At 41.2% G+C, this 25,406-nt stretch overlaps 1 protein-coding gene across 1 annotated transcript in view; it reads left to right on the top strand.

Moving 5' to 3' along the window:
- The window catches only part of LOC121578156 (receptor-type tyrosine-protein phosphatase gamma), a 234,366-nt gene that overhangs the window by 132,649 nt on the left and 76,311 nt on the right, over positions 1–25,406 (top strand). Inside the window, exon 3 of the mRNA XM_041892308.1 lies at positions 15,350–15,529. Coding sequence (XP_041748242.1) covers positions 15,350–15,529 — 180 coding nt within the window. The remainder of the gene's footprint in view (positions 1–15,349; positions 15,530–25,406) is intronic.

The following is a 25,406-nucleotide window of genomic DNA, read 5'->3' as shown; positions in this document are numbered from 1 at the left end:
GAGTATATGCAAATTGCCATCAACAAAACTGAGGCAGCAGACTTTGTGAAAATTAGTATTTGTGTCATTCTCAAAACTTTTGACCACGACTGTAGATTGATGAGGTAAAAAAAACAATTTAATCAATTTTAAAATAAGGCTGTAACACAATGTGGAAAAGGTCAAGGGGTGTGAATACTTTCCGAAGGCACTGTATATATATTTAATATATAAAATGTATATGTTTTTCCTTTTAACCCCTTTTTTGTGATATCCAATTGGTAGTTACAGTGTTGTCCCATCGCTGCAACTCCCATACGGACTCGGGAGAGGCGAAGGTCGAGAGCCATGTGTCCACGAAACATGACCCTGCCCAGTCGCACTGCATCTTGACACACTGCCCGCTTATCCCGGAAGCCAGCCGCACCAATGTGTCAGAGGAAATGCCCTACAACTGGCGACCGAAGTCAGCGTGCATGCGCCCGGCCCGCCACAAGGAGTTGCTAGAGCCCGATGGGATAAGGATATCCCGGCTGGCCAAACCCTCCCCTAACCCGGACGACGCTGGGCAATTACGACCAGTTACGTTGTCAGTCAACACTGCTTGTTTGTTTGTTGTCGCTGGTCGTCTTGCATATGGCCTTATTGGACTGGATGTGTGAGAGTTGCTGTGCCAAATGGCCATCATGAGGGGGCCCCTGCCAGGCAACCAGGCTGTGTGTGTGTAAGTTACGAGGGAGGCTGTGAGTCTCTACATGTCTGCTCATGCCCCACCCCCCACCCCCCAATTTTTTTTTGCCTGTTTTACTTCAGCAAGAGACACAGCGGCTGATGTCACGTCAGACTAAACCACTTTGATCTGACACTGAAAGTAGCTACTTGGATCAACAAATACTCTCTTGCACATCTGTACTTAAGTGCCATTTTTAGGTCTTTCTCTGTCAGATGATTTCTCCTCAGTACTGAATTCATTGGGTTGGCTACACTTCCAGGACTACAATCTAGCTAGCTAGTTAACTTGGAGGTTTCTCGGACGATCTGATGTTGTAACTTGTCACTCATCCTTAAAAGCGTGCCTCGGTGCGCCACTGCTAAATTAATATAGGGGAAACAGTGGAACTGAATAGGTGTGGTATACTTTGCGAAGACACTTTTTCTGATAAATGTTTTGCTATAACATTATCTCCTGCATGTGAGTTCGCATGTATGAGGGGGACACAGCTACTGTATATTCACAGTAGGAGTAAATTACTACATCCCAGCATACCATACATTAGAGATAAAAACATGTATAAAGTAAATTGCAACCTATGTTATCTGTAATTCTTGAATCTAGCCTAATTGTAAATTACTGTGTTTGTGCTGTAGAAGCAAGCCAGGTAATTATTAGATTCCTGTCTCTCCTCTAACCTCTCAGTGAAAACTCTGACTGGGTAATGGGCTATTTACATGGATATGGCTCATTGCTGCTGATACTGTATGGTAATGACAGAGGTCATATGGAAAATGTGCAAATACAATATCCCCCTGCAGAGCAGAGTGTGGTACCATAGCTGTGTGACCATGCTCATGTAGCCTGCTGCTGTATGCCTAAACCATGGCCTAATAATAATATTAGGTGTTTTTTTCACAAAGGCAAAGTAACAATGCAGCACATCAGACTTTTCTGAGTCAGTCATGATCATACTCTGTGTGCTTAAAAAAGGTATCTGTGTGTGTGTGTGTGTGTGTGTGTGTGTGTGTGTGTGTGTGTGTGTGTGTGTGTTAAGTACGTGTCTGTGCATGTCTGTGCTTGCGTGTGTGCGGGTCTATGTACACAGTAGAGCTGGGCGATATGGACCAACGTTCATATTGTGATAAATTCCCAGCTCTAGTACACGGTACACGTGTGTGTGTGCAAGTGCGTAAGCCTGTGTGTTTGCACACCCTTGTATCAGTGTGTAATTGACCATGATATGATGGTAGATTTGTGGTATCATGACGCCCTGTGAGGACCTGTCTCACCACAGCCCAGCCACAGCCCAGGGGTTCTCCTCATCCAATCGCCATCTCAAGCTGAATTATCCACACCATTTACAGCTTACTCTGGTTCACCGGTACCATGACAGCATCCCAAATGGCACCCTATTCCCAATATAGTGCACTAATAGGGTGTCAATAGGGTGTCATTTGGGATGTGGGTTGTGTCAAACAGGGAGGGGAAGGGAAGGAACCAGCTGCAATGGAACCCATCGTCGTTGCCTACGGTTATAGGAAAGGCTCATTGCATGGTTCACACACAGCATTCTACATGAAATATGCTGTGGGACTGTTCCCTTCCACCATTTAGTGTGGTTCAGTGCCACTGTGTCATCAGGCAGGTATAGGGGAGAGGATAGGTATCAGTGGCCCAGGGTGGTGAAGTAGGGGTGGGGGGCAGTGGCAGCAAGGGTTGGGGGGTAGTAGTAGGACAAAGGGTGTTGTGTCATCATGGTTTATGAGGATGCTGCACTATCTCCATTCTACATGAAATATGAGTGTACATGGTCCCTTATTCCATCTAGAAATACTCTAGAAATGATCTAAGTAATAGTATTAATTTATTAACTTATTAAAATGACACATTTAAATACTGTATATGTTACATTACTTGTAGGCCTAGGTGTTTTGCAAAGTTAAGTGAAGTAGAATCATGTTTTAATTTGTGCACATTTGTTTACGTCTGTCTCTCCAGGAATCAAGGAATGTATCAGTCAAGTTAATTAGCCTGGGCTATCAATAATGAAATAAATTACAGCTGTGTCAAGGTCTGGTGGCGGCCAAGGAAATCATGCTTTCATGTGTTGCTTGGTGGTGGAAGGACCAATGTAAAAACCCAACAGCATTGAGTAACATAACATGAGTCAATCATTGAGTTAAGTCTTCTTACCCATCACTTGGCCAAGGATTAAAAGCTTGTGGCAAGGTACAGAGAGACATTTAAGTATTTAAGACACTGACTGTGTCAGCTGTACTATACAGTGGGGAAAAAAAGTATTTAGTCAGCCACCAATTGTGCAAGTTCTCCCACTTAAAAAGATGAGAGAGGCCTGTAATTTTCATCATAGGTACACGTCAACTATGACAGACAAAATGAGGGAAAAAAATCAAGAAAATCACATTGTAGGATTTTTAATGAATTTATTTGCAAATTATGGTGGAAAATAAGTATTTGGTCAATAACAAAAGTTTCTCAATACTTTGTTATATACCCTTTGTTGGCAATGACACAGGTCAAACGTTTTCTGTAAGTCTTCACAAGGTTTTCACACACTGTTGCTGGTATTTTGGCCCATTCCTCCATGCAGATCTCCTCTAGAGCAGTGATGTTTTGGGGCTGTCACTGGGCAACACGGACTTTCAACTCCCTCCAAAGATTTTCTATGGGGTTGAGATCTGGAGACTGGCTAGGCCACTCCAGGACCTTGAAATGCTTCTTACGAAGCCACTCCTTCATTGCCCGGGCGGTGTGTTTGGGATCATTGTCATGCTGAAAGACCCAGCCACGTTTCATCTTCAATGCCCTTGCTGATGGAAGGAGGTTTTCACTCAAAATCTCACGATACATGGCCCCATTCATTCTTTTCTTTACACGGATCAGTCGTCCTGGTCCCTTTGCAGAAAAAACAGCCCCAAAGCATGATGTTTCCACCCCCATGCTTCACAGTAGGTATGGTGTTCTTTGGATGCAACTCAGCATTCTTTGTCCTCCAAACACGACGAGTTGAGTTTTTACCAAAAAGTTATATTTTGGTTTCATCTGACCATATGACATTCTCCCAATCCTCTTCTGGATCATCCAAATGCACTCTAGCAAACTTCAGACGGGACTGGACATGTACTGGCTTAAGGAGGGGGACACGTCTTGCACTGCAGGATTTGAGTCCCTGGCGGCGTAGTGTGTTACTGATGGTAGGGTTTGTTACTTTGGTCCCAGCTCTCTGCAGGTCATTCACTAGGTCCCCCCGTGTGGTTCTGGATTTTTGCTCACCGTTCTTGTGATAATTTTGACTCCACGGGGTGAGATCTTGCGTGAAGCCCCAGATCGAGGGAGATTATCAGTGGTCTTGTATGTCTTCCATTTCCTAATAATTGCTCCCACAGTTGATTTCTTCAAACCAAGCTGCTTACCTATTGCAGATTCAGTCTTCCCAGCCTGGTGCAGGTCTACAATTTTGTTTCTGGTGTCCTTTGACAGCTCTTTGGTCTTGGCCATAGTGGAGTTTGGAGTGTGACTGTTTGAGGTTGTGGACAGGTGTCTTTTATACTGATAACAAGTTCTAACAGGTGCCATTAATACAGGTAACGAGTGGAGGACACAGGAGCCTCTTAAAGAAGAAGTTACAGGTCTGTGAGAGCCAGAAATCTTGCTTGTTTGTAGGTGACCAAATACTTATTTTCCACCATAATTTGCAAATAAATTCATTTAAAATCCTACAATGTGATTTTCTGGAGAATTTTTTTTTCAATTTGTCTGTCATAGTTGACGTGTACCTATGATGAAAATGACAGGCCTCTCTCATCTTTTTAAGTGGGAGAACTTGCACAATTGGTGGCTGACTAAATACTTTTTTTCCCCACTGTAGCAGAGAAAAATGCTAAGTTAATCTGGCCAAGTTACTCTAACGTGACTAAGCACTGAGACATTCACTTTTTAAGAAACCAGGCCTACTTGTAGCAGAAAAAGTCGTGAATCTAGTGAAAATACGGTATAATTCTCTAGCATACAGAAGAGAAAGCCTTTGTGGCCTTAACTTTCTTTCAGACATACATGAAGAAGCTGGTGAAAAGGCCTATTGTTGTTTAGACTGTTAGACAGAATCATTCTAGCTACCATCTGTGCTGCTCATACAGGGGATGTTGATGCTGAGTAGGCTTGGGCGGTATACCGTATATACAGTATACCGTGGTATAAAAGAATAATGTGCAAATATTGTACAGTCCAGGTGTGCAAAGTCTTAGAGACTTAACAGCTGTAATCACTGCCAAAGGTGATTCTAACATGTATTAACTCAGGGGTGTGCTAATGTAAATTAGCTATTTCATTTGCAATAAATTTGCAAACATTTCTAAAAACATGTTTTTACATTGTCATTATGGGGTATTGTGTGTAGATTGTTGAGAAAACAATATATTTAATCAGTTTTGAATTCAGGCTGTAACACAACAAAATGTGGAATAGGTCAAGGGGTATGAATACTTTCTGAAGACACTGTCAGTATTGTGATAATGTCATATTGTAAGGTCCCTGGCAATTTCCAGCTCTATCAAAGAGTCCAACAGCATACTGCACTTCATGGAATTATATAACTGCAGATGCTTAGTTCGCACCACAGTATCATATAGTATATTATGGATCTAGTTTTCTCACTAGATCTCTCTCTAGTTGAACTTGTTTAATTAAGCGTAGCGCTTTGGTCTTCTCGACTGCAATCAGGTTAGCCTGTCTTTCCCATGGTAACTAGTCACTTAGCAGGAGCCACACACACAGAGAGAGAGAGAGAGTATGTTAACAACTGCAATTTCTTCTACATTTCGGAGGACTTTCAATCTCTTTGCATCTCCCTATAGACGGTGAAACAGGATATGATATAGACGTTTTAACAAAAGAGCTGTTTCATAGTAATTCACGTCATTTGAGGCACCAAGGACCTCGATCTGATTCTGGCCTTGGATCAAGATTTACGTCAATGGTGGACAATGCTGAAGAACAGTGAGGTGGTTCTGGGAATGGCAGAGAGGCGTCAAGTCAAAAGTCAATGATAGAGAAAATGAGGAATTGAGAAGTGGCTTTTGTGTGAAACTTTCAAAATTATTCAAGGGAAAGAGAAAAGGTGAGTTTGGGGATAAGTCTGCCAGACAGAAAATTAAATGACAGAAATATTTTCTCAAGTCTCTGCCCAGATAGCAGACCTGTTTCTTCTTATGGGTAATGTCACATTCCCTTAACAGTGTGAATGTTTTGATACTTGTAAAGTTTAAACAGCCAGGCACTCCTCAATTTTAATCTTTCAACACCAATAGAGTGTTGCTTGTTCCCTACAAGGGGATGCTTACATCAGCAATAGCCTCTCTACTGACACTGTAATTTATCTCGTGCTGTCCAATTGCATGATTGGCCATACTTGAGCCTTAGCCTTTGTGTACCAACCCTGATCTGTCTTTATATGATGTCTAGGGATAATAATAAACCAAATATATTTGTGACAGTTTGAGATCTTTCATAGAGTATTCCTCAACAGCTAGTGGTTAGGATTCCTCAACAGCTAGCAGTTAGGATTCCTGGTTTTCACCCAGACGGCCTGGGTTCAACTCCCGGTCTGGGAACTCACATTCAGTGCGGCAGGTAGCCTAGCGGTTAGAGCATTGGGCCAATAACCGAAAGGTCGCTAGTTTGAATCCCCAAGCCAATAAGGTGAAAAAAAGATGTCTATGCCCTTGAGCAAGGCACTTAACCCCTAATTGCTCCAGGGTCGCTGTTGATAATTGCTGACCCTCGCCTTGACCTCACTGTCTGAGGGTGTCTCAGAGGTAGTTGAGATATGCAAAAAAACATTTCCAAATAGGACAAATATAAGCAACCACCAGATTAGTATTATTGTAACAGTCTAGTGAGATTGATTGGTTAACTCAGTGTGACAGGATTACGTGACTTGGAAAATCCAACTGTTTGGAGGGCAAGTGAGGATCCAAGGAAACCATAGCATTTTCTCTCTCCCTTTAGTCTCTCTGTACAATTCTGATATACAAATTCAGTTTGACTGCTCCCAAAAACTAAACTAAATCCCCTTGAGCTCTCGTGATGCCAATCATGTTCACTGAATGGTCTGGCACACAAACTGCACCAGGTCTGTTCACATGCCTTCCAGTGGACTTGACAAGACTCTTCCAGGACCCAGAATGCCATCATGCTAATCTCTTTGCCAATCCTGATCAAATTAAGGGGTTAACCGACTTCATACAGGCCTGCAAGTTCCCTCACAGTCTCTGTGCCAATCCAGATCACATTCTTCCGGTGTGAGGAGTGAACAGACTTGACAGTTTCCTGACAGTTAGTCATGCCTCCGACAGGATTCTCTGTCTCTCTCAGCCCAATAAATGATGGAGCTGGAGGATAATGTTTCTGGCTTATCGGAGGTAATCCCGAACGGATGAACAAACACACACACACACACACATATAATGTTCCTGTCATATCGAAGGTTCTTCAACAGATGAATTCATCACACCAAGAACTTCCCTAACCTCAACATTTCCCCTTTCCTTGTTCTTTGAAGCTACACTTTCTCACATAATATATTTAAAATAATGTAAGAATATTATCTAGGTGGAAGGGAGATATTATGTGGTTAAAAGCCCTCTTCCATTTTTCATCAAACTACTAACCACTGTGGTTTCCACTCTAGGCTACAGGTGAGTTGTTTGAGAATACTGAAATCAAGATGATTTAGTCATTCATGCTACATTCGGATTCCTGAGTGGCGCAGTGGTCTAAGGCACTGCATCGCAGTGCTAGCTGTGCCACTAGAGATCCTGGTTTGAATCCAGGCTCTGGCGTATCGCTGCAGAATGCTGTGGTAGCCATGCTGGTTAAGTGTGCGTTGAATTCTAAATAAATCACAGACAGTGTCACCAGCAAAGCACCCCCACACCATAACACCTCCTCCTCCATGCTTTACTGTGGGAAATACACATGCGTAGATCATCCGTTCACCCACACCGTGTCTCACAACGACACAGCGGTTGGAACCAATAATCTCCAATTTGGACTCCAGACCAAAGGACAAATTTCCACCGGTTGAATGTCCATTGGTCGTGTTTCTTGGCCCAAGCAAGTCTCTTCTTCTTATTGGTGTCCTTTAGTAGTGGTTTCTATGCAGCAATTCGACCATGATGGCCTGATTCACACAGTGTCCTCTGAACAGTTGATGTTGAGATGTGTCTGTTACTTGAACTTTCTGAAGCATTTATTTGGGCTGCAATTTCTGAGGGTGATAACTCTAATGAACTTGTCCTCTGCAGCAGAGGTAACTCTGGGTCTTCCATTCCTGTGGTGGTCCCCATGAGAGCCAGTATCATCATAGTGCGACTGCACTTGAAGAAACTTTCAAAGTTCTTGAAATGTTCCGTATTGACTGACTTTCATGTCTTAAAGTAATGATAGACTGTCGTTTCTGTTTGCTTATTTGAGCTGTTCTTGCCATAATATGGACTTGGTCTTTTACCAAATAAGGCTGTCTTCTGTATACCCCCCCCACACACACACACACACTTTGTCACAACACAACTGATTGGCTCAAAAATCCACAAATTAACTTTTATGAAGGCACACCTGTTAATTGAAATGCATTCCAGGTGACAACCTCATGAAGCTGATTGAGAGAATGCCAAGAGTGTGCAAAGCTGTCATCAAGGCAAATGGTGGCTATTTGAAGAATCTGATTTGTGTAACACTTTTTTGGTTACTACATGATTCCTTATGTGTTATTTCATAGTTTTGATGTCTTCACTATTATTCTAAAATATAGAAAATAATAAAAATTAAGAAAAACCCTTGAATGAGTAGGTGTGTCCAAACTTTTGACTGGTAGTGTACCTTCAGAAGTCACATAATTAGTTAAATAAAGTCCACATGTGTGTGCAATCTAAGTTTCACATGATCTGTCACATGATCTCAGTATATATACACCTGTACTGAATGGCCCCAGAGTCTACAACACCACTAAGCAAGGGGCACCACCAAGCAAGCGGCACCATGATGACCAAGGAGCTCTCCAAACAGGTCAGGGACAAAGTTGTGGAGAAGTACAGATCAGGGTTGGGTTATAGAAAAATATTAGAAACTTTGAACATCCCACAGAGCACCATTAAATCCATTATTAAAAAATATTATGGCACCACAACAAACCTGCCAAGAGAGGGCCGCCCACCAAAACTCACAGACCAGGCAAGGAGGGTATTAATCAGAGAGGCAACAAAGAGACCAAAGATAACCCTGAAGAAGCTGCAAAGCTCCACAGCGGAGATTGGAGTATCTGTCCATAGGACCACTTTAAGCCGTACACTCCACAGAGCTGGAGTTTCCGGAAGAGTGGCCAGAAAAAAAGCAATTGCTTAAAGAAAAAAATAAGCAAACACGTTTGGTGTTCGCCAAAAGGCATGTGGGAGACTCCCCAAACATATGGAAGAAGGTACTCTGGTCAGATGAGACTAAAATCGAGCTTTTTGGCCATCAAGGAAAGCGCTATGTCTGGCGCAAACCCAACACCTCTCATCACCCCGAGAACACCATCCCCACAGTGAAGCATGGTGGTGGCAGCATCATGCTGTGGGGATGTTTTTCATCGGCAGGGACTGGGAAACTGGTCAGAATTGAAGGAATGATGGATGCCGCTAAATACAGGGAAATTCAGCCTTCCAGAGATTTGAGACTGGGACAGAGGTTCACCTTCCAGCAGGACATTGACCCTAAGTAAACTGCTAAAGCAACACTCAAGTGGTTTAAGGGGAAACGTTTAAATGTCTTGGAATGGCCTTGTCAAAGCCCAGACCTCAATCCGATTGAGCATCTGTGGTATGACTTAAAGATTGATGTACACCAGTGGAACCCATCCAACTTGAAGGAGCTGGAGCAGTTTTACCTTGAAGAATAGGCAGAAATCCCAGTGTCTAGATGTGCCAAGCTTATAGAGACACCCTCTGTAGCTCAGCTGGTAGAGCACGGTGCTTGTAACGCCAAGGTAGTGGGTTCGATCCCCGAGACCACCCATACACAAAAAAATTTATGCACGCACGACTGTAAGTCGCTTTGGATAAAAGCGTCTGCTAAATGGCATATTATTATTATTATTTATACCCCAAGAGACTTGCAGCTGTAATTGCTGTAAAAGGTGGCTCTACAAAGTATTGACTTTGGGGGGTGAATAGTTATGCACGTTCAAGTTTTTCTGTTTTTTTGTCTTATTTCTTGTTTGTTTCACAAAAAATATATATTTTGCATCTTCAAAGTGGTAGGCATGTTGTGTAAATCAAATGATACAAACCCCCAAAAAATCATTTTTCATTCCAGGTTGTAAGGCAACAAAATAGGAAAAATGCCAAGGGGGATGAATACTTTCGCAAGCCACTGTATGGTCCTTCGAGCCAGATGGTTGAGTTGGCTTGACTGGGTTTATTGCAGCTTGATTAGATCTTGCACATCCAAGTCCTCTTTACTATAGTCTTTCTGCCCGAAGGGTGACTGTTCCTTCCATCCATTTACTGGCAGCAGAGGCAGAGCCAGTCACTAGTATTATAGTCAGCCTGATGAATGACATTGAGAAGGATTAACCGACTTTTTCACAACCCTCAGTTATCTGATCCCAGCGCGACTCCTCCCTTTCTCTGTTCCTTTTAAAGACCCAAATTATCCCAGCGCTGGTAAATGGAATGGAATCTATTTCTGATGGAAAATTAACACCAGATTAGACCCTCTTGCTAGTTGCACTTGGACAAAACTGACACGCGTGAAATTAGTATTTGAGTTGTTCCAGTGTTTGGTTTATTACACTCATTTATTTATTTGTATTGGCACTAACCAGCAATGAATGTTTCTCTCCTGCTGAAGAGATGGGCTGTTGGGTAAACATGGTACCAGTCTCTTAGGACCTCTAAAATAGAACTGGAAAAGAGACAGTTACTACATGGAACTGGAATAGAGACATTTCTAACATGGAAGTGGAATAGACAGTTCTAACATGGAACTGGAATAGAGACAGTTCTAACATGGAACTGGAATAGAGACAGTTCTAACATGGAACTGGAATAGAGACAGTTCTAGCATGGAACTGGAATAGAGACAGTTCTAGCATGGAACTGGAATAGAGACAGTTCTAACATGGAACTGGAATAGAGACAGTTCTAACATGGAACTGGAATAGAGACAAAGGTATTGGAGGCTTGTCAATCAGGTGTGGGCGTGGCATGAAAACACTTGTTATTTGTCACGCCCTGGCTCTGGGACTCCGTTATGTTGAGCCAGGGTGTGTTGTTTCTATGTGTTTTGTGTTCTAGGCTGATTATCTAGCTCATGTGTTTCTGTGTTGGCCGGGGTGGTTCTCAATCAGAGGCAACGAGTATCAGCTGTTGCTTGTTGTCTCTGATTGGGAACCATACTTTGGCAGCCTGTTTTCCACAGTGTTTTGTGGGATCTTGTTCCGTGTATGGTTTGTGTCTGTTACCTAGGACTTCACGTATCGTTTTGTTGTTTTGTTTCGTGTGGTGAATCAAAATAAAGTATGTTCACTCATCACGCTGCGCATTGGTCCACTTCTATCGACGATCGTGACATTATTTGAGTTAAGCTCTGTCCAGAACATGGTGCATGAACATACTTTGTCTCTTACAATTCAGTATTTTTAAGAAAAGATACAATAGCTATTTCAGCTGCTCGCGAAACAGTGAGCAAATATAAAGAAGTCACAGTGAGTAATATTTGAGGCATTGTACTGTACCTCCTCCCAGTTTTATCAAAGACTAGTATTTGCAAACAGACAAATGCAGGGTGGAGAGTGAGTCACCCTCAACTGTAACACACACACAGATATAACTGTATTTACAGCCTTGAGGCTGTTCTCCTCTTTATGAGCCAATAAACCGGGGAATAATGCAACAGCTTTCAACAAACAGTGGTTTCATCCTGACAGTGCTAGCTACCATCCTTTATTGTTAGAGAAGAATACATGTTGATTCAGCCAACAGCATTGTACTGTAATACAGTGTCTTCACATTCAGATGAGCCTTGTTGCCTCTTTTCCCCCTTTTCTAGTTAATTTAACATGTCCCTCCCCCTTTAACCAACGTACTGGAGAAATCCTTTCTTTCACCAGAATTAGTATTTTCCTTTTCAGCTAAAGGTGTTATATTATCTTTCTACAGTGTTAAGTAGGAATAGGTAAATGTGCAGAGTAGGACAAGGTCTATGGTTAATGAGGCGTGGAAAGCCATTCCTGAAAAGACATAGCCTATTCATTTATTCCTATACCAGGGCATGTACTCTATCACCCATTGTTTTAGACCATCGTTGTTTCATGTGGGTGAAATAAATACTAGCCTGGATTTCCCGGCTTCTCCTCGATCACAGGATGATGGTGTCTGGCTATGCAAGACTAGCTACAATGCCAACTGTGTCATTAACGTTCTATAACATGTCTGTCACCCAGACCAACTGGACATATCACCTGTCTTTGTCCACATTGTTCACTGGTCCAGTAAATTGTCTCTCTGGTGTGACGGTCAAACAGTTACAAGCCACTAGAGTTAGCGGCAGGTGGACGAGCAATATCCACCGTCGTAGTACGGATGAAACCTGAGCTGGAATGTGAATCTAACTGAAGCTGGTTAGCTTTAGAAAACCCTGAGTAGATCTAGCTTGCTTCGAGGATCAGTCATGCTGATTCACAGTGTTTGGCTCTATGTCACTGACCTGGGCCCATCTGATCTGGGGTGACATGGGGATGGCGGCAGGGGCTGGCAGGGGCTTCCTGCTGGCTGGGGAAATTGAGTCAAACTCCTGTGGATTGGAAAGGCCAGAGGGCCTCATAAGAAAACAGTGGGACGGGGAGAAGCTCATGGATGGTTATTATAATGATTATATATTAAACAAAAAGGCCAAATACCCATTGTGTATACTTTGCTCATCGGTACAGTAAACGTTTTGTAGCCACGTAAGCCAAGATTGTAATGAATACATATAATTACCCATTGTTTAATCATGTCAATTGCCATGCTGTGAAGAAATTGCAGCAATGGTGAATACATAGTCAATATAATATCTGTAAAATAAATTCCCTCAACATTAGTCTTACATTTCTGTAAAGATGAGGTGGAAAATGATTAGGTAACTATTAGGTATGATTGAGGTTGGATACATAAATGTGCTGTAACTCTTCATGATGAGTGTGTGATGTTTCCTCGACTAACCGGTGCCCCCGCACATTGACTCGGTACCGGTACCCCCTGTATATAGCCTCGCTATTGTTATTTTTAATGCTACTCTTTAATTATTTGTTACTTTTTATTTCATATTATTTTATATTGTATTTTTTTGTGTTTTTTGTTGTTGTTGTTGGGTATTCTTTCTTAAAACTGCATTGTTGGTTAAGGGCTTGTAAGTAAGCATTTCACTGTAAGGTCTACACCTGTGGTATTTGGCGCATGTGACAAATACAATTTGATTTGATTGGATTTGTTGTTGACTGTGAGGAGGGGCATCAGGATTTGAAGCTGCAGTCAGAACTGTTTTCATAAAGCTGCAGGTTGTTTACCAAGTAAGTTGCCGACAAATAATACAGAAGTGGAAAGCTCTGAGCTAGCTTTTGATCAGGGATTGCGTTCCAGAAAGGTGAACTCGAGGCTACAGCTCGAAAAAGCAAAAAGCATTTCAAGTTTAAGTGTGTGTAATTACGTTTCTGTGGAGTTTTTTCTCCGAGCGTATTATTTTTTTTTATTTTTTCATAAATTAGTTTATATCTGTGGTGTGGTTATATTATGTGCCTTCCTGAAAACATGGGTTTTACATGGAATTAGGTTGTTTATTATTTTGAAGAAAACCGATGTGTTCATAAAGCATTAGATTTGTGGTTCCACCTGCTATAGTTAAGTGGATCAGGGTAGAGAGAGAGAGAGAGGAATATGTCAAACCAAGATGAGACAGCCAGGGTTTTATTTACAGAAGTAGAAAATACATGACATTTCCTCAGAGCCTGCTCTCTCTCACTACTGTAGCCTATACACGGGGTGTATAAAACATTTGGAACACATTCTTAATATTGAGTTGCACCCCCTTTTGCCCTCAGAACAGCCTCAATATGTCGGGGTATGGACTCTACAAGGTGTCGAAAGTGTTCCACAGGGATGCTGGCCCATGTTGACTCTAATGCTTCCACAGTTGTGTAAAGTTGGCTTGATGTCCTTTGGGTGGTGGACCATTCTTGATACACACGGGAAACTGTTGAGCGTAAAAAAAACTTCTTGACACATTCAAACCGGTGCGCCTGGCACCTACTACCATACCCCGTTCAAAGGCACTTAAATATTTTGTCTTGTCCATTCACCCTCTAAATGGCACACATACACAATCCATGTCTCAATTTAACCTGTCTCCTCTCCCTCATCTACACTGATTGAAGTGCATTTAACAGGTGACATCAATAAGGGATCATAGCTTTCACCTGGTCAATCTATGTCATGGAAAGAGCAGGTGTTTCTAATGTTTTGTGCAATCAGTGTATAAACAGTATCCTGTTGAGTGGGAAGCAGCTATCATTTGTTATTGCTATGGCTGAAGTGTGGGGGGATGTTATTTTACTGTGTGAGAACTACTGATTTTCTCTTGCTGTATTGAGACACAAACAGTGTTCTTTAGTCTGCACACTGTTGTGTGGCAAGCATATTTCCTTTATCCGCTCTTATTACTATGGCAAGACGTGTGTGTGCGTGTGTGTGCGTGTGTGTGCGTGTGTGTGCGTGCGTGTGTGTGTGTGTGTGCGCGTGCGCATGCTTTTCTTTAACTGTGTGAGATATTAGAGTGGCACTGGTACATACAGACACAAGCGATGACTGATGACTTCACTCCAGCTTGCTGATGCAGCTATTAGTGAGGAACACAGCCCAGATCCATAACGGCCGCTCTTCCATGGAATCCAGACCTGTCCAATCAATGCACGCTTCCAGGCGGTATGTGGAACGGGGAGAAGACGATTCATCCTAATTTAACTCGATGGACAAATCTGTAGCACTCAGGGGTCTAGTTTACTGCTTCAGCATGAGAAACTGGTGAAAAAATAATCTGAAAAATGCATGACTGCAGTGGTTTGCTCCTTGTGTGTGTGTGTGTGTGTGTGTGTGTACGTGTGCGTGTGCGTGCATGCGTGGGGGGGGGGTCTAAGGTGACCACTTGAAAAGCTGCCTCATACCTTTAGGGAATGGCTTCATAGATGTTGTGTTAACATAGAAAAGTGTTTGAGTCTGCATACTGTACCTCTGCCTGTGATCCTGCATGCTTTTGTAGTTCCATTGGTCCCATTGTAGCGGTGAACAGATCAAGAGCAGCCTCGTCTTTCGATTAGGGATTATTCTGTAGGGGGAACTAGAGAGGATTAGAAGAGCAGACAGTGGATCAGGAAGGGTACTGCAGGGGGAAGTAGATTTTTCTACTGGCTCTACTGTCTCTTTCACTGCAAAGAGAGAGGTGGGAGGTGGGGTTTCACTCTCTGTCTCTGTTTAGGAACTGTAGTACTCTGAGACGCTTTTAAAATACAGGCCCAGATCTTAGTGCTGTGGATGGTATAACTGACTCTGTCTCTTCCTGTAGGGACCCACGGGTCTGGGGGTTGGGCCTCCTCCTACCCTGAGTGTGTGGAGAGGAACCAATCACCAGTGGATATTTCAGATGAGGATGCTCAGGTGTCTCAGGAGTACCAGGAGCTGACCCTCAATGGGTTCAACGCTGAGTCGTCCAACAAGACCTCCATGAAGAACACAGGGAAGACAGGTCAGCGTGCCCTCATTCATTCATTCATTCATTCATTCAGCACTCTTTGAATTCAACAGATTTTCACTTCCTTAGCAGGGTGAAACAGAGGTGGGTGCTTTCCTCAATGTTCAGGTCAGAAAACAGGTCAGCATTCCTTCACTTCAACAGAACTATTGGAGTAGAACAGGCTTAGGTTTTTAATTCTTTATCAGGGTGGGTCGAGACGATACATAAATACACACTATTCGATTATGATGAGTGAACGTTCAGTTTTGGCTTTACATAGTGTTAAACTTCACCTTGCATGTTTCTGCCGACACTTAAGCACAAAGGGTCTAGATCTTAAAAGTTGATCCTGATTGATTTTACAACTTTCCCTGCATGGTGCCTTGAACCACTTTGGCTTTAAACTGTGTTTGTCTGTGTATGTGTACGTATGTAGTGTATATGAATGTGTGTGGGAGTGTCAATGTAGTGTGTGTGAGGTTTATATGGTATGTGTATACAGTTGAAGTCGGAAGTTTACATATACTTAGGTTGTAGTCATTAAAAGTTGTTTTTCAACCACTCCACAAATCTATTGTTAACAAACTATCAGTTAGGACGTCTACTCTGTGCATGACACAAGTAATTTTTCCAACAATTGTTTACAGACAGATTATTTCACTTATAATTCACTGTATCACAATTCCAGTGGGTCAGAAGTTTACATACACTAAGTTGACGGTGCCTTTAAACAGTTCGGAAAATTCCCGAAAATGATGTCATGGCTTTAGAAGCTTCTGATAGGCTAATTGACATAATTTGAATCAATTGGAGGTGGACCTGTGGATGTATTTCAAGGCCTACCTTCAAACTCAGTGCCTCTTTGCTTGAAATCATGGGAAAATCAAACAGAAATTAGCCAAGACCTCAGAAAATAATGTGTAGACCTCCACAAGTTTGGTTCATCCTTGGGAGAAATTTCCAAATGCCTTTTCGAAGTCTGCTATGAATAGCAGGCCTGGTTTCCCAGATTTTCCATAGTGTTCTATTGTTTCCAAAACTTGCCTTATATTATCTCCAATGTATCTTCCATGTAAAAAACCTGTCTGATTAGACTGAATAATATCCGACAATACCTTTTTAATTCTGTGCGCTATACATTTTGCTAGAATGTTTGCATCAAAACATTGAAGTGTAAGGGGCCTTCAATTTTTTTTATGGACTGGATCTTTATATTTTCCACATGTATCCTGTTTCAGTAATAATGAGATCTTCTTCTTGAGTATCAGATAATCTACCATTTACATAGGAGTGGTTAAAACATGCTACTAACGGTCCTCTTAGTATATCAAAAAGGTTTTTGTATACCTCGACTGGTATGCCATCCAACCCTGGAGTTTTCCCGACTTAAAGTCTTTAATTGCATCCAGAAGTTCCTCCTCTGTAATTTCACCTTCACATGGCTGTTAATTTTACATTATCAATAGAAAAAAATCTCTACAATTAGCTTCAGTTAGAGGAGATGGAAGCGACTGAAACAAAAACATATGCTTACAGTTCTTTGTTTCCTCCTTCAAAATATAATTTGGTGAATCATGGGTGTAACCAGTTTCATTAAATTATTTTTGGTAGCATTCCTATGTTGAAGATTAAAAAAGAATTTGTTGAATTTTTTCCCCATATTGCTTTACTTTTATAATATATTACACTTGATCTTTCTTGAATAAGTTTCTCAATTTATTTTTGTTTTTCCTCTAATTTATTCTGAGCCTCTATGTTACCGTTTTTATTGCCATCTATCTGTTCTGTTAGACTTTCTATTTCCTTTGTTAGTATAAACTCTTTTGACCTGAATTGCTTTTGTTTTCGAGATGAGTACTGAATTGCATGGCCTCTAAAGGCACATTTAAAGGTGTCCCATACAATAAGGGGATTTGCTGTACCTATGTTATGCCGGAAAAAGTCAGTTATAAATTCCTTTGTCCTAGTTAAAAATAAATTATCATCCAATAGGCTTTGATTAAATTTCCAATATCCTCGCCCACGTGGAAATTCAGTAAGAGTAATGTCTATGCCAATTATATGATGGTCCGACCGCATTCTGTCCCCTATAACACTTTTTAAACTTTTGGTGCCAACGAGAATGAGATAAGAAAGAAGTCAAGACGACTAGCTTGATTGAGTCTCCGCCATGTATATCTCACTAGATCAGGATATTTAAGCCTCCATATATCTACTAGTTCTAATGCATCCATGAATTTCACAATTTCCTTACGAGCATGTGGGTGATTGTTTGTGGTGTGATTTCCTTTACGGTCCATTGAGCTATTTAAAACAGTATTATAATAATATAATAATTTTGTCTTGAATTGCTTGCAGGGTTGATAATTTATTATATATATATTGTCAAAGAAGTGTGCACCATCATTATTTGGTCCGTAAAGGTTAATGAGCCATATCTGTTTATGGTCCAATAACGTATTTAAAATAATCCATCTACCTTGCGTACCAATAAAAAATACCGTAATGATTGAGTGTCCATATAGCTGTACCGTGATATTTGCATTGCTACTAAGTAACCCTTCAATTGTTCTCCACTAATTCCCCCGCTAAAGCCCCTCCCTATCTCAAGTTGAGTCGTCATCCCAGTGATCAGCATCCCACCCACGTCCCTCCGGATCCCTAGGGCCCCGAGAGGCCAGGACCCATCCATCGAAAACAGCACACAGTGCCACCCACAAAACAGAAGCAGATTAACCGCCAAAAGCATTTCCAATGCTGTCACCTCTCTCTCTCTCTCTCTCTCTCTATATATATATATATATATATATAACTATTTAAAAATATATATCTATTCAAATATCTTGCATATCTTATTTTCAATCATTATGAATTAATATGCGTAATAATGTCGGCAGTTCATGCGTAGGATTTTAACATGTACCCCGGATTGCCATTGTATTACATTTAATTTATTGACAAGCAATTATTATCCTAGCAAACAATTACCGTGGTCCATCCCATACTCCCCCCAACATCTCCACCCCCCCACAACAGATGCGGGACAAACACACACGCACATACTCACATACTCCAACACACTCAACCCCCTTCCTCCACAATCAACCATAAAATCAGATGCTCAACGGTTGTTACATCCCAGAGCCCAACTCTGCATAGAAGTTAACACACTTGAATAATGCAACACGGCATGTAGAAATGTTTTAACTGTTCATTACAGTTCGCAAAACAATGTAATTAGAGGTCAGAACACTTTTACAATGCAAGACCAATACCGGTAGCTTCCAGCTTTAATTGTAGGCTAACCTTCCTTGTTAGTTTACAGCTGAATTCACTACCCATGAAATCAGCTAAAACACGCTCAATAACCCAATGCATGCACACACTCCTATTAAATATAATGCATTCACTGGTATTGTGAATAAACCTAGGCTACATCTTGCTTTACCCTGTTTTTCATTCAAATAAATGATTACCGTTATGTTATTTTGTAGGTAGATTTGAAGTAAAAAAAAAAAGTATAATTGATTAATTAATGCATACATGGCTGTATCAAAAAAAATTGACATAAAAATGTTTAAATGTATTGACACTTAACTCAAAAGATGCCCAACGATAGAACAGAGCAGTAGCTGAGTTTATCTGTCTGGATGAAGTGCCATTCTGTGACTTTGGCTAAAATGTCTTTTTTTTGTTTGTTGTGGTGTCGTTTTGGAATCGAGTATCGTGATGGTATCCGGATGTGATACTAAACCTGGTATCGTGGCAACACTACTCTCCACTCATCTCCTCTTCTGTGTGCTTCTGCGTGTGTGTGTGTGTGTGTCTTTGTATATGTATGTGTGGGTGACTGTTGTCTATGACACTATCCATAGCAGGGGGATTGGTTTTCAGCTGTGGGGCTGTATGTTTTCAGTGTGCTTTAAGGAGCTTGTGAAAATCTCCTGAATCTGGGGCCTTTTCACTGCATGCTGAGCCTCTTTAGCTTAACAAACCCTAGCCTGGTAGACATGTACAGCCAGCTCCTCTCTCTGCTCTGCACAGGAGCTCAGCTCAGCCCACTACACACATCAAGTCCCCTCTACACATTCTCTCTCTCTCTCTCTCTCTCTCTCTCTCTCTCTCTCTCTCTCTCTCTCTCTCTCTCTCTCTCTCTCTCTCTCTCTCTCTCTCTCTCTCTCTCTCTCTCTTTCTGTCTTTCTTTCTTTCTGTCTTTCTGTCTTTCTTCTCTCTCTGTCTCTGTCACTTTGTCTCACACTCTTTCCCCTCATTCATACTGTCCATCTCTTCCACTGTCTTTTGTCCTGTCTACCTCTCTCTCTTTCTCTCTTTCCCTCTCTCCCTCCATCTCCCCTCTCTCTCTTTCTCTCACTTTCTTCCCCCCCTCTCTCCCTCCTTCCCTCCCTCCATCCCGTGACACTGCTTGTTCCACAGCTGTTTTTTTTACAGTCACTCTGGGTTTGTTTGTCCTCATGCTCATCCTCTCCTCTCCTCTCCTCTCCTCTCCTCTCCTCTCCTCTCCTCTCCTCTCCTCTCCTCTCCTCTCCTCTCCTCTCCTCTCCTCTCCTCTCCTCTCCTCTCCTCTCCTCTCCTCTCCTCTCCTCTCCTCTCCTCTCCTCCTCAGTTGGCTTTGTTAATAAAAGAAGCCTTGCTGTAGCTGCATCTCATCTGGAGGGTCCAGCTAGGCTTAATCCACCTATAACAGTCAGGGGGATTCAGGGGCCTAATCTCGCTAATAATATCAGCTAGAGAGATGTTCAAGGGTTATGGATTAATCGAAACATGCACAGAGCACACTCACTTAGCTACCACGCCACAGACAGACAAGGGAAATGTCAGAGTTGTTCACATACGATGGAGTTTCAGGGCCTGTATTCATAAAGCGTCTCAGTATAGGAGGAGTGCTGTTCTAGGATCATGACCCCCCTGTCCATATAATATTTTTCATTATGATCTAAAAGGCATAACTAATCCTAGATCAGCACATCACTCTTCTAATATAGGCCCAGGTGTTGTGTGACTCAGACAAACTCAGCGGGACTACTAGAAATCCAGCATCAGTGTTTAGTGTTTACACCACACACAGCCTTTACTTATAATTGCATTTCCCAACTCCAACTCCTGAAGGGGGAATACTTCAACAAGACAAGCTGTAACTAACTTCAAAGCAAACTGCAAAGTCATGTTTTGTCTGTCCTCTTGCTTGCCTCATGATGAAAAAAAAAATAGTGAATCATTAATGCTAATTAAACTGTGTTTGATAATGTATTTAAATGTAAAAAGCCCAGGGAAGGCTGTAGCCAGCAAGATGGTCCAAGCCCCTTTGATCGATCACAGATATCTTTTGACAGAGCGTGTTTACTGTAGGTTGCAGGGGTTAATTGATGGCTTCATTTTGTATTTATTAAGGATCCCCATTCAACAGCTACTCCTCCGGGGTCTAGCAACATTAAGACAGTTATATACAATTTAAAATATTACATGACATTACATTTCATGACACTTTACCCAATACATTTAGTGTGTTCCCTCAGGCCACTACTCCACTATAACATATTTACCATGTGTACGTGTCTGTAGAGTGCGTGTCTTATCATGTGTATGTGTGTCTGTGCCTGTTTGTGTGTCTCTTCACAGTCCCCACTGTTCCATAAGGTGTATTTTTATCTGTTTTATAAATCTGATTCTACTGCTTGCATCAGTTACCTGATGTGGAATAGAGTTCCATGTAGCCATGGCTCTATGTAGTACTGTGCGCCTCCCATAGTCTGTTCTGGACTTGTGGACTGTGAAGAGACCTTTGGTGGCATGCCTTGTGGGGTATGCATGGGTGTCCGAGCTGTGTGCTAGTAGTTTAAACAGACACCTCGGTGCATTCAGCATGTCAACACTTCTTACAAAAACAAGTAGTGATGAAGTCAATCTCTCCTCCACTTTGAGCCATGAGAGATTTACATGCATATTATTAATGTTAGCTCTCCGTGTACATTTAAGGCCAATTGTAATTTTCCGAGGTCTCTCTTTGTGGCACCTGACCACATGACTGAACAGTAGTCTGGGTGCGACAAAACTAGAGCCTGTAGGACCTGCCTTGTTGATAGTGTTGTTAAAGAGGCAGAGCTGCACTTTATTATGGACAGACTTCTCCCCAGCTACAACATGTTTTGACCATGACAGTTTACAATCCAGGGTTACTCCAAGCAGTTTAGTCACCTCAACTTGTTACATTTCCACATTATTTATTACAATATTTAGTTGAGGTTTAGGGTTTAGTGAATGATTTGTCCCAAATACAATGCTTTTAGTTTTTGAAATATTTAGGATTCATTTATTCCTTGACACCCACTCTGAAACTAAGTGCAACTCTTGGTTAAATGTTGCAGTGATTTCACTCGCTGTAGTAGCTGACATGTATAGTGTTGAGTTGTCCGCATACATAGACACACTGGATTTACTCAAGGCCAGTGGCATGTCATTAGTAAAGATTGAAAAAAGTAAGGGGCCTAGACAGCTGCCCTGGGTCATTCCTGATTCTACCTGGATTATGTTGGAGAGGCTTCTATTAATGAACACACTCTGTGTTCTGTAAGACAGGTAACTCTTTATCCATAATATAGCAGGGGGTGTAAAGCCATAACACATACGTTTTTCCATCAGCAGACTATGATCGATAATGTCAAAAGACGCACTGAAGTCTAACAAAACAGCTCCCACAATCTTTTTATCATCAATTTCTCTCAGCCAATCATCAATCATTTGTGTAAGTGCCATGCTTGTTGAATGTCCTTCCCTATAAGCGTGCTGAAAGTCTGTTGTCAATTTGTTTACAGTAAAATAGCATTGTATCTGGTCAAACACAATTTTTTCAAAAAGTATACTAAGGGTTGGTAACAGGCTGATTGGTCGGCTATTTGAGCCAGTAAAGGGGGCTTTACTATTCTTGGGTAGCGGAATTACATCTGCTTCCCTCCAGGCCTGAGGGCACACACTTTCTAGTAGGCTTAGATTGAAGATATGGCAAATAGGAGTGGCAATGTTGTCCGCTATTATCCTCAGTAATTTTCCATCCAGTCCCCGGTGGCTTGTCATTGTTGATAGACAACAATAATTTGTTCACTTCTTTCACACCCACTTTACGGAATTCAAAATGACAATGCTTGTCTTTCAGAATTTGATCAGTTATACTTGGATGTGTAGGGTCAGCGTTTGTTGCTGGCATGTCATGCCTAAGTTTGCTAATCTTGCCAATTTAAAAATCGTTAAAGTAATTGGCAATATCAGTGGGTTTTGTGATGAATGAGCCATCTGATTCAATGAACGATGGAGCTGAGTTTGCCTTTTTGCCCAAAATGTCATTTAAGGTGTTCCAAGGCTTTTTATTATTATTCTTTATGTCATTTATCTTTGTTTCATAGTATAGTTTCTTCTTCTTTCTCAGTTTAGTCACATGATCTCTCAATTTGCAGTACGTCTGCCAATTGGTTGTGCAGCCAGACTTATTAGCCATTCCTTTTGCCTCTTCCCTCTCAACCATAAAATGTTTCAATTCCTCATCAATCCACGGGGATTTAACAGTTTTTCCAGTCATTTTCACTGGAATAAGCCATTTCATAAATGTGTCAAGTGCAGCGTCTGGTTGCTCCTCCTCTGGTTGCTCCTCATTACACACCACAACATAGGAATCACTACACAACTTATTGAATGACCTCTTATACACTATATTAGACCCAGCCTTTGGAACTTTGCTTTTCCTAGTAATGGCTACTATATTGTGATCACTACATCCAATGGATTTGGATACTGCTTTAAAGCAAATCTCTGCAGCATTAGTAAAGATTTAATTTATACATGTTTATTATTTAATTACGGTTCTGTTTGTAACTACCCTGGTAGGTTGACTGATAACCTGAACCAGGTGGCAGGCAGTAGTTACAGTTTGAGTTTCTTGAGTGGGCAGCTTGATAAAAGCCAGTCAATATTTAAATCACCCAGAAAATATACCTCTCTGTTGATATCATATACCGTATCAAGCATTTCACACATGTTAGCCAGATACCGACTGTTAGCACTTGGTGGTCAATAGCAGCTTCCCACTAGAATGGGCTTTAGGTGAGGCAGATTAACCTGTAGCCATATTACTTCAACAGTATTTAACATGAGATCCTCTCTAAGCTTTACATGAATGTGGTTCTGAATACAAACGGCAACACCTCCACCTTTAGCATTTCTGTATTTTCTGTAGAGGTTGTAACCATGTATTGCTACCACTATATCATCAAAGGTATTATTAATATTTTTTTAGGGAGTAGATCAGCTTAATATTGTAGATAGATTGTAACTTCCATAAATGTAATTGTCTGCATCACTTCCAATCCCTGAATGTTTATATATATATATATATATATATATATATATATATATATACATACATACATACATACATACATACATACATACATACATACATACATACATACATACATACATACATACATACACATACATATCCTTTATTTGTATTTTTTATATTCCCCTTTATTACTTTCCAACCCCACCACCCTTTCCCTAATTGGAGTAAACTAGTGAACAACAATGCTTAGGCCTCTACTTCCAGCTTATACTTACTATATACATTTTATGGACACAGTACATTTTACAATCATTATATTGTGTTTGTTTTTTCTCCTGAACTTCTTCTACTCTCAACCTCTCCGATTATTTTCATGATGTCCATCCAGTTTGCTTCTATATGCCATATCTTTCTAACTGTGCTCTTTCACAAAAGCTCCCAACCTACAACCTATATACTTATTATGGACACAGTATGCTTACATTATTAGTTATCTTGTAATCAGTTGTTGTTAGTTGTTATTAGTCCCATCCTTCAACTCCATTCAACACCACCCATCTATCTCTTAACACCATCCATATAGGATTTCTATTTGCCATATATTTTTCAACTGTACTGTGATGTTTTACAAAGGTTCTGAACCTTTCTATTCTCATTGTTTCTACAGATTGTAAATTGAAAATATTTTTTTTTGCTAAAAGTATTATTATATTATTGATCGATTGACTATGACTTTTCAGATCACCCAGTAATGCTATCTGCAAGGTTAGCTCCAGGTAAATATTGCAATCCTTTAGCCATTCCTGGACCTGTGTCCAAAAACAAGCTACAAATGGACAGTACCAAAACAAATTATCTAATGATTCTGTCTCTTCGCAGCAAAATCTGCAGAGCTGGGAAGATTGTATCCCCCATATAAATAACATGCTATTGGTAGCAAGATTTTTATATAATAATTTAAATGTAAAAATTCTAAGTTTTGAATCCGGTGTCGTTTTGCGTATCAGTTCATATCATCAAAGGTATTATCTAAGTGAGTTTCAGAGATTGTCAGAATATGAATGTCATCTGTTACTAGCAAATTATTGATTTCATGAACCTTGTTTCTTAAGCTGTTAACGTGGGCTATTTTTAGTACTTTTCTGGGATGCTTGATTGTTTTCATTGCTTTACTGGGAAGGTTAGCAGAAATAGACATGCTCATGTTATTTATGTTAGTGCAGCGTGAGCTGCACACAGTGGACTTCCTACTAATGCACATCACCTCAGTGCTAACATTATAACTCTGGTTCATAGGCACATGATTACTGCATACAATAGCTGTAGGATCAGCAGAGACATTCAGGGCATTTAGAGGGGCAGAAATCCGCCCACTCCTACCCCTCACACAATTCGCTGAACCTTTCACGGGCCCACGAGAAGCAGGATAGCATATGCCCGCTGCTCCCAGCGATAGGTCCAGACATCCCACAGCAGGCAGTGCCCCGTCAGATCCAAAGAGAGGAAAAGGAGCCAAACTTCGACAACCAAGCCGCTGCT

The sequence above is a fragment of the Coregonus clupeaformis genome, chromosome 12 (assembly GCF_020615455.1).
Source record: "Coregonus clupeaformis isolate EN_2021a chromosome 12, ASM2061545v1, whole genome shotgun sequence".
Taxonomy (NCBI): Eukaryota; Metazoa; Chordata; class Actinopteri; order Salmoniformes; family Salmonidae; genus Coregonus; species Coregonus clupeaformis.
The sequence above is the reverse complement of the archived record's forward strand: the minus strand, read 5'-3'. Positions and strand labels throughout refer to the sequence as shown.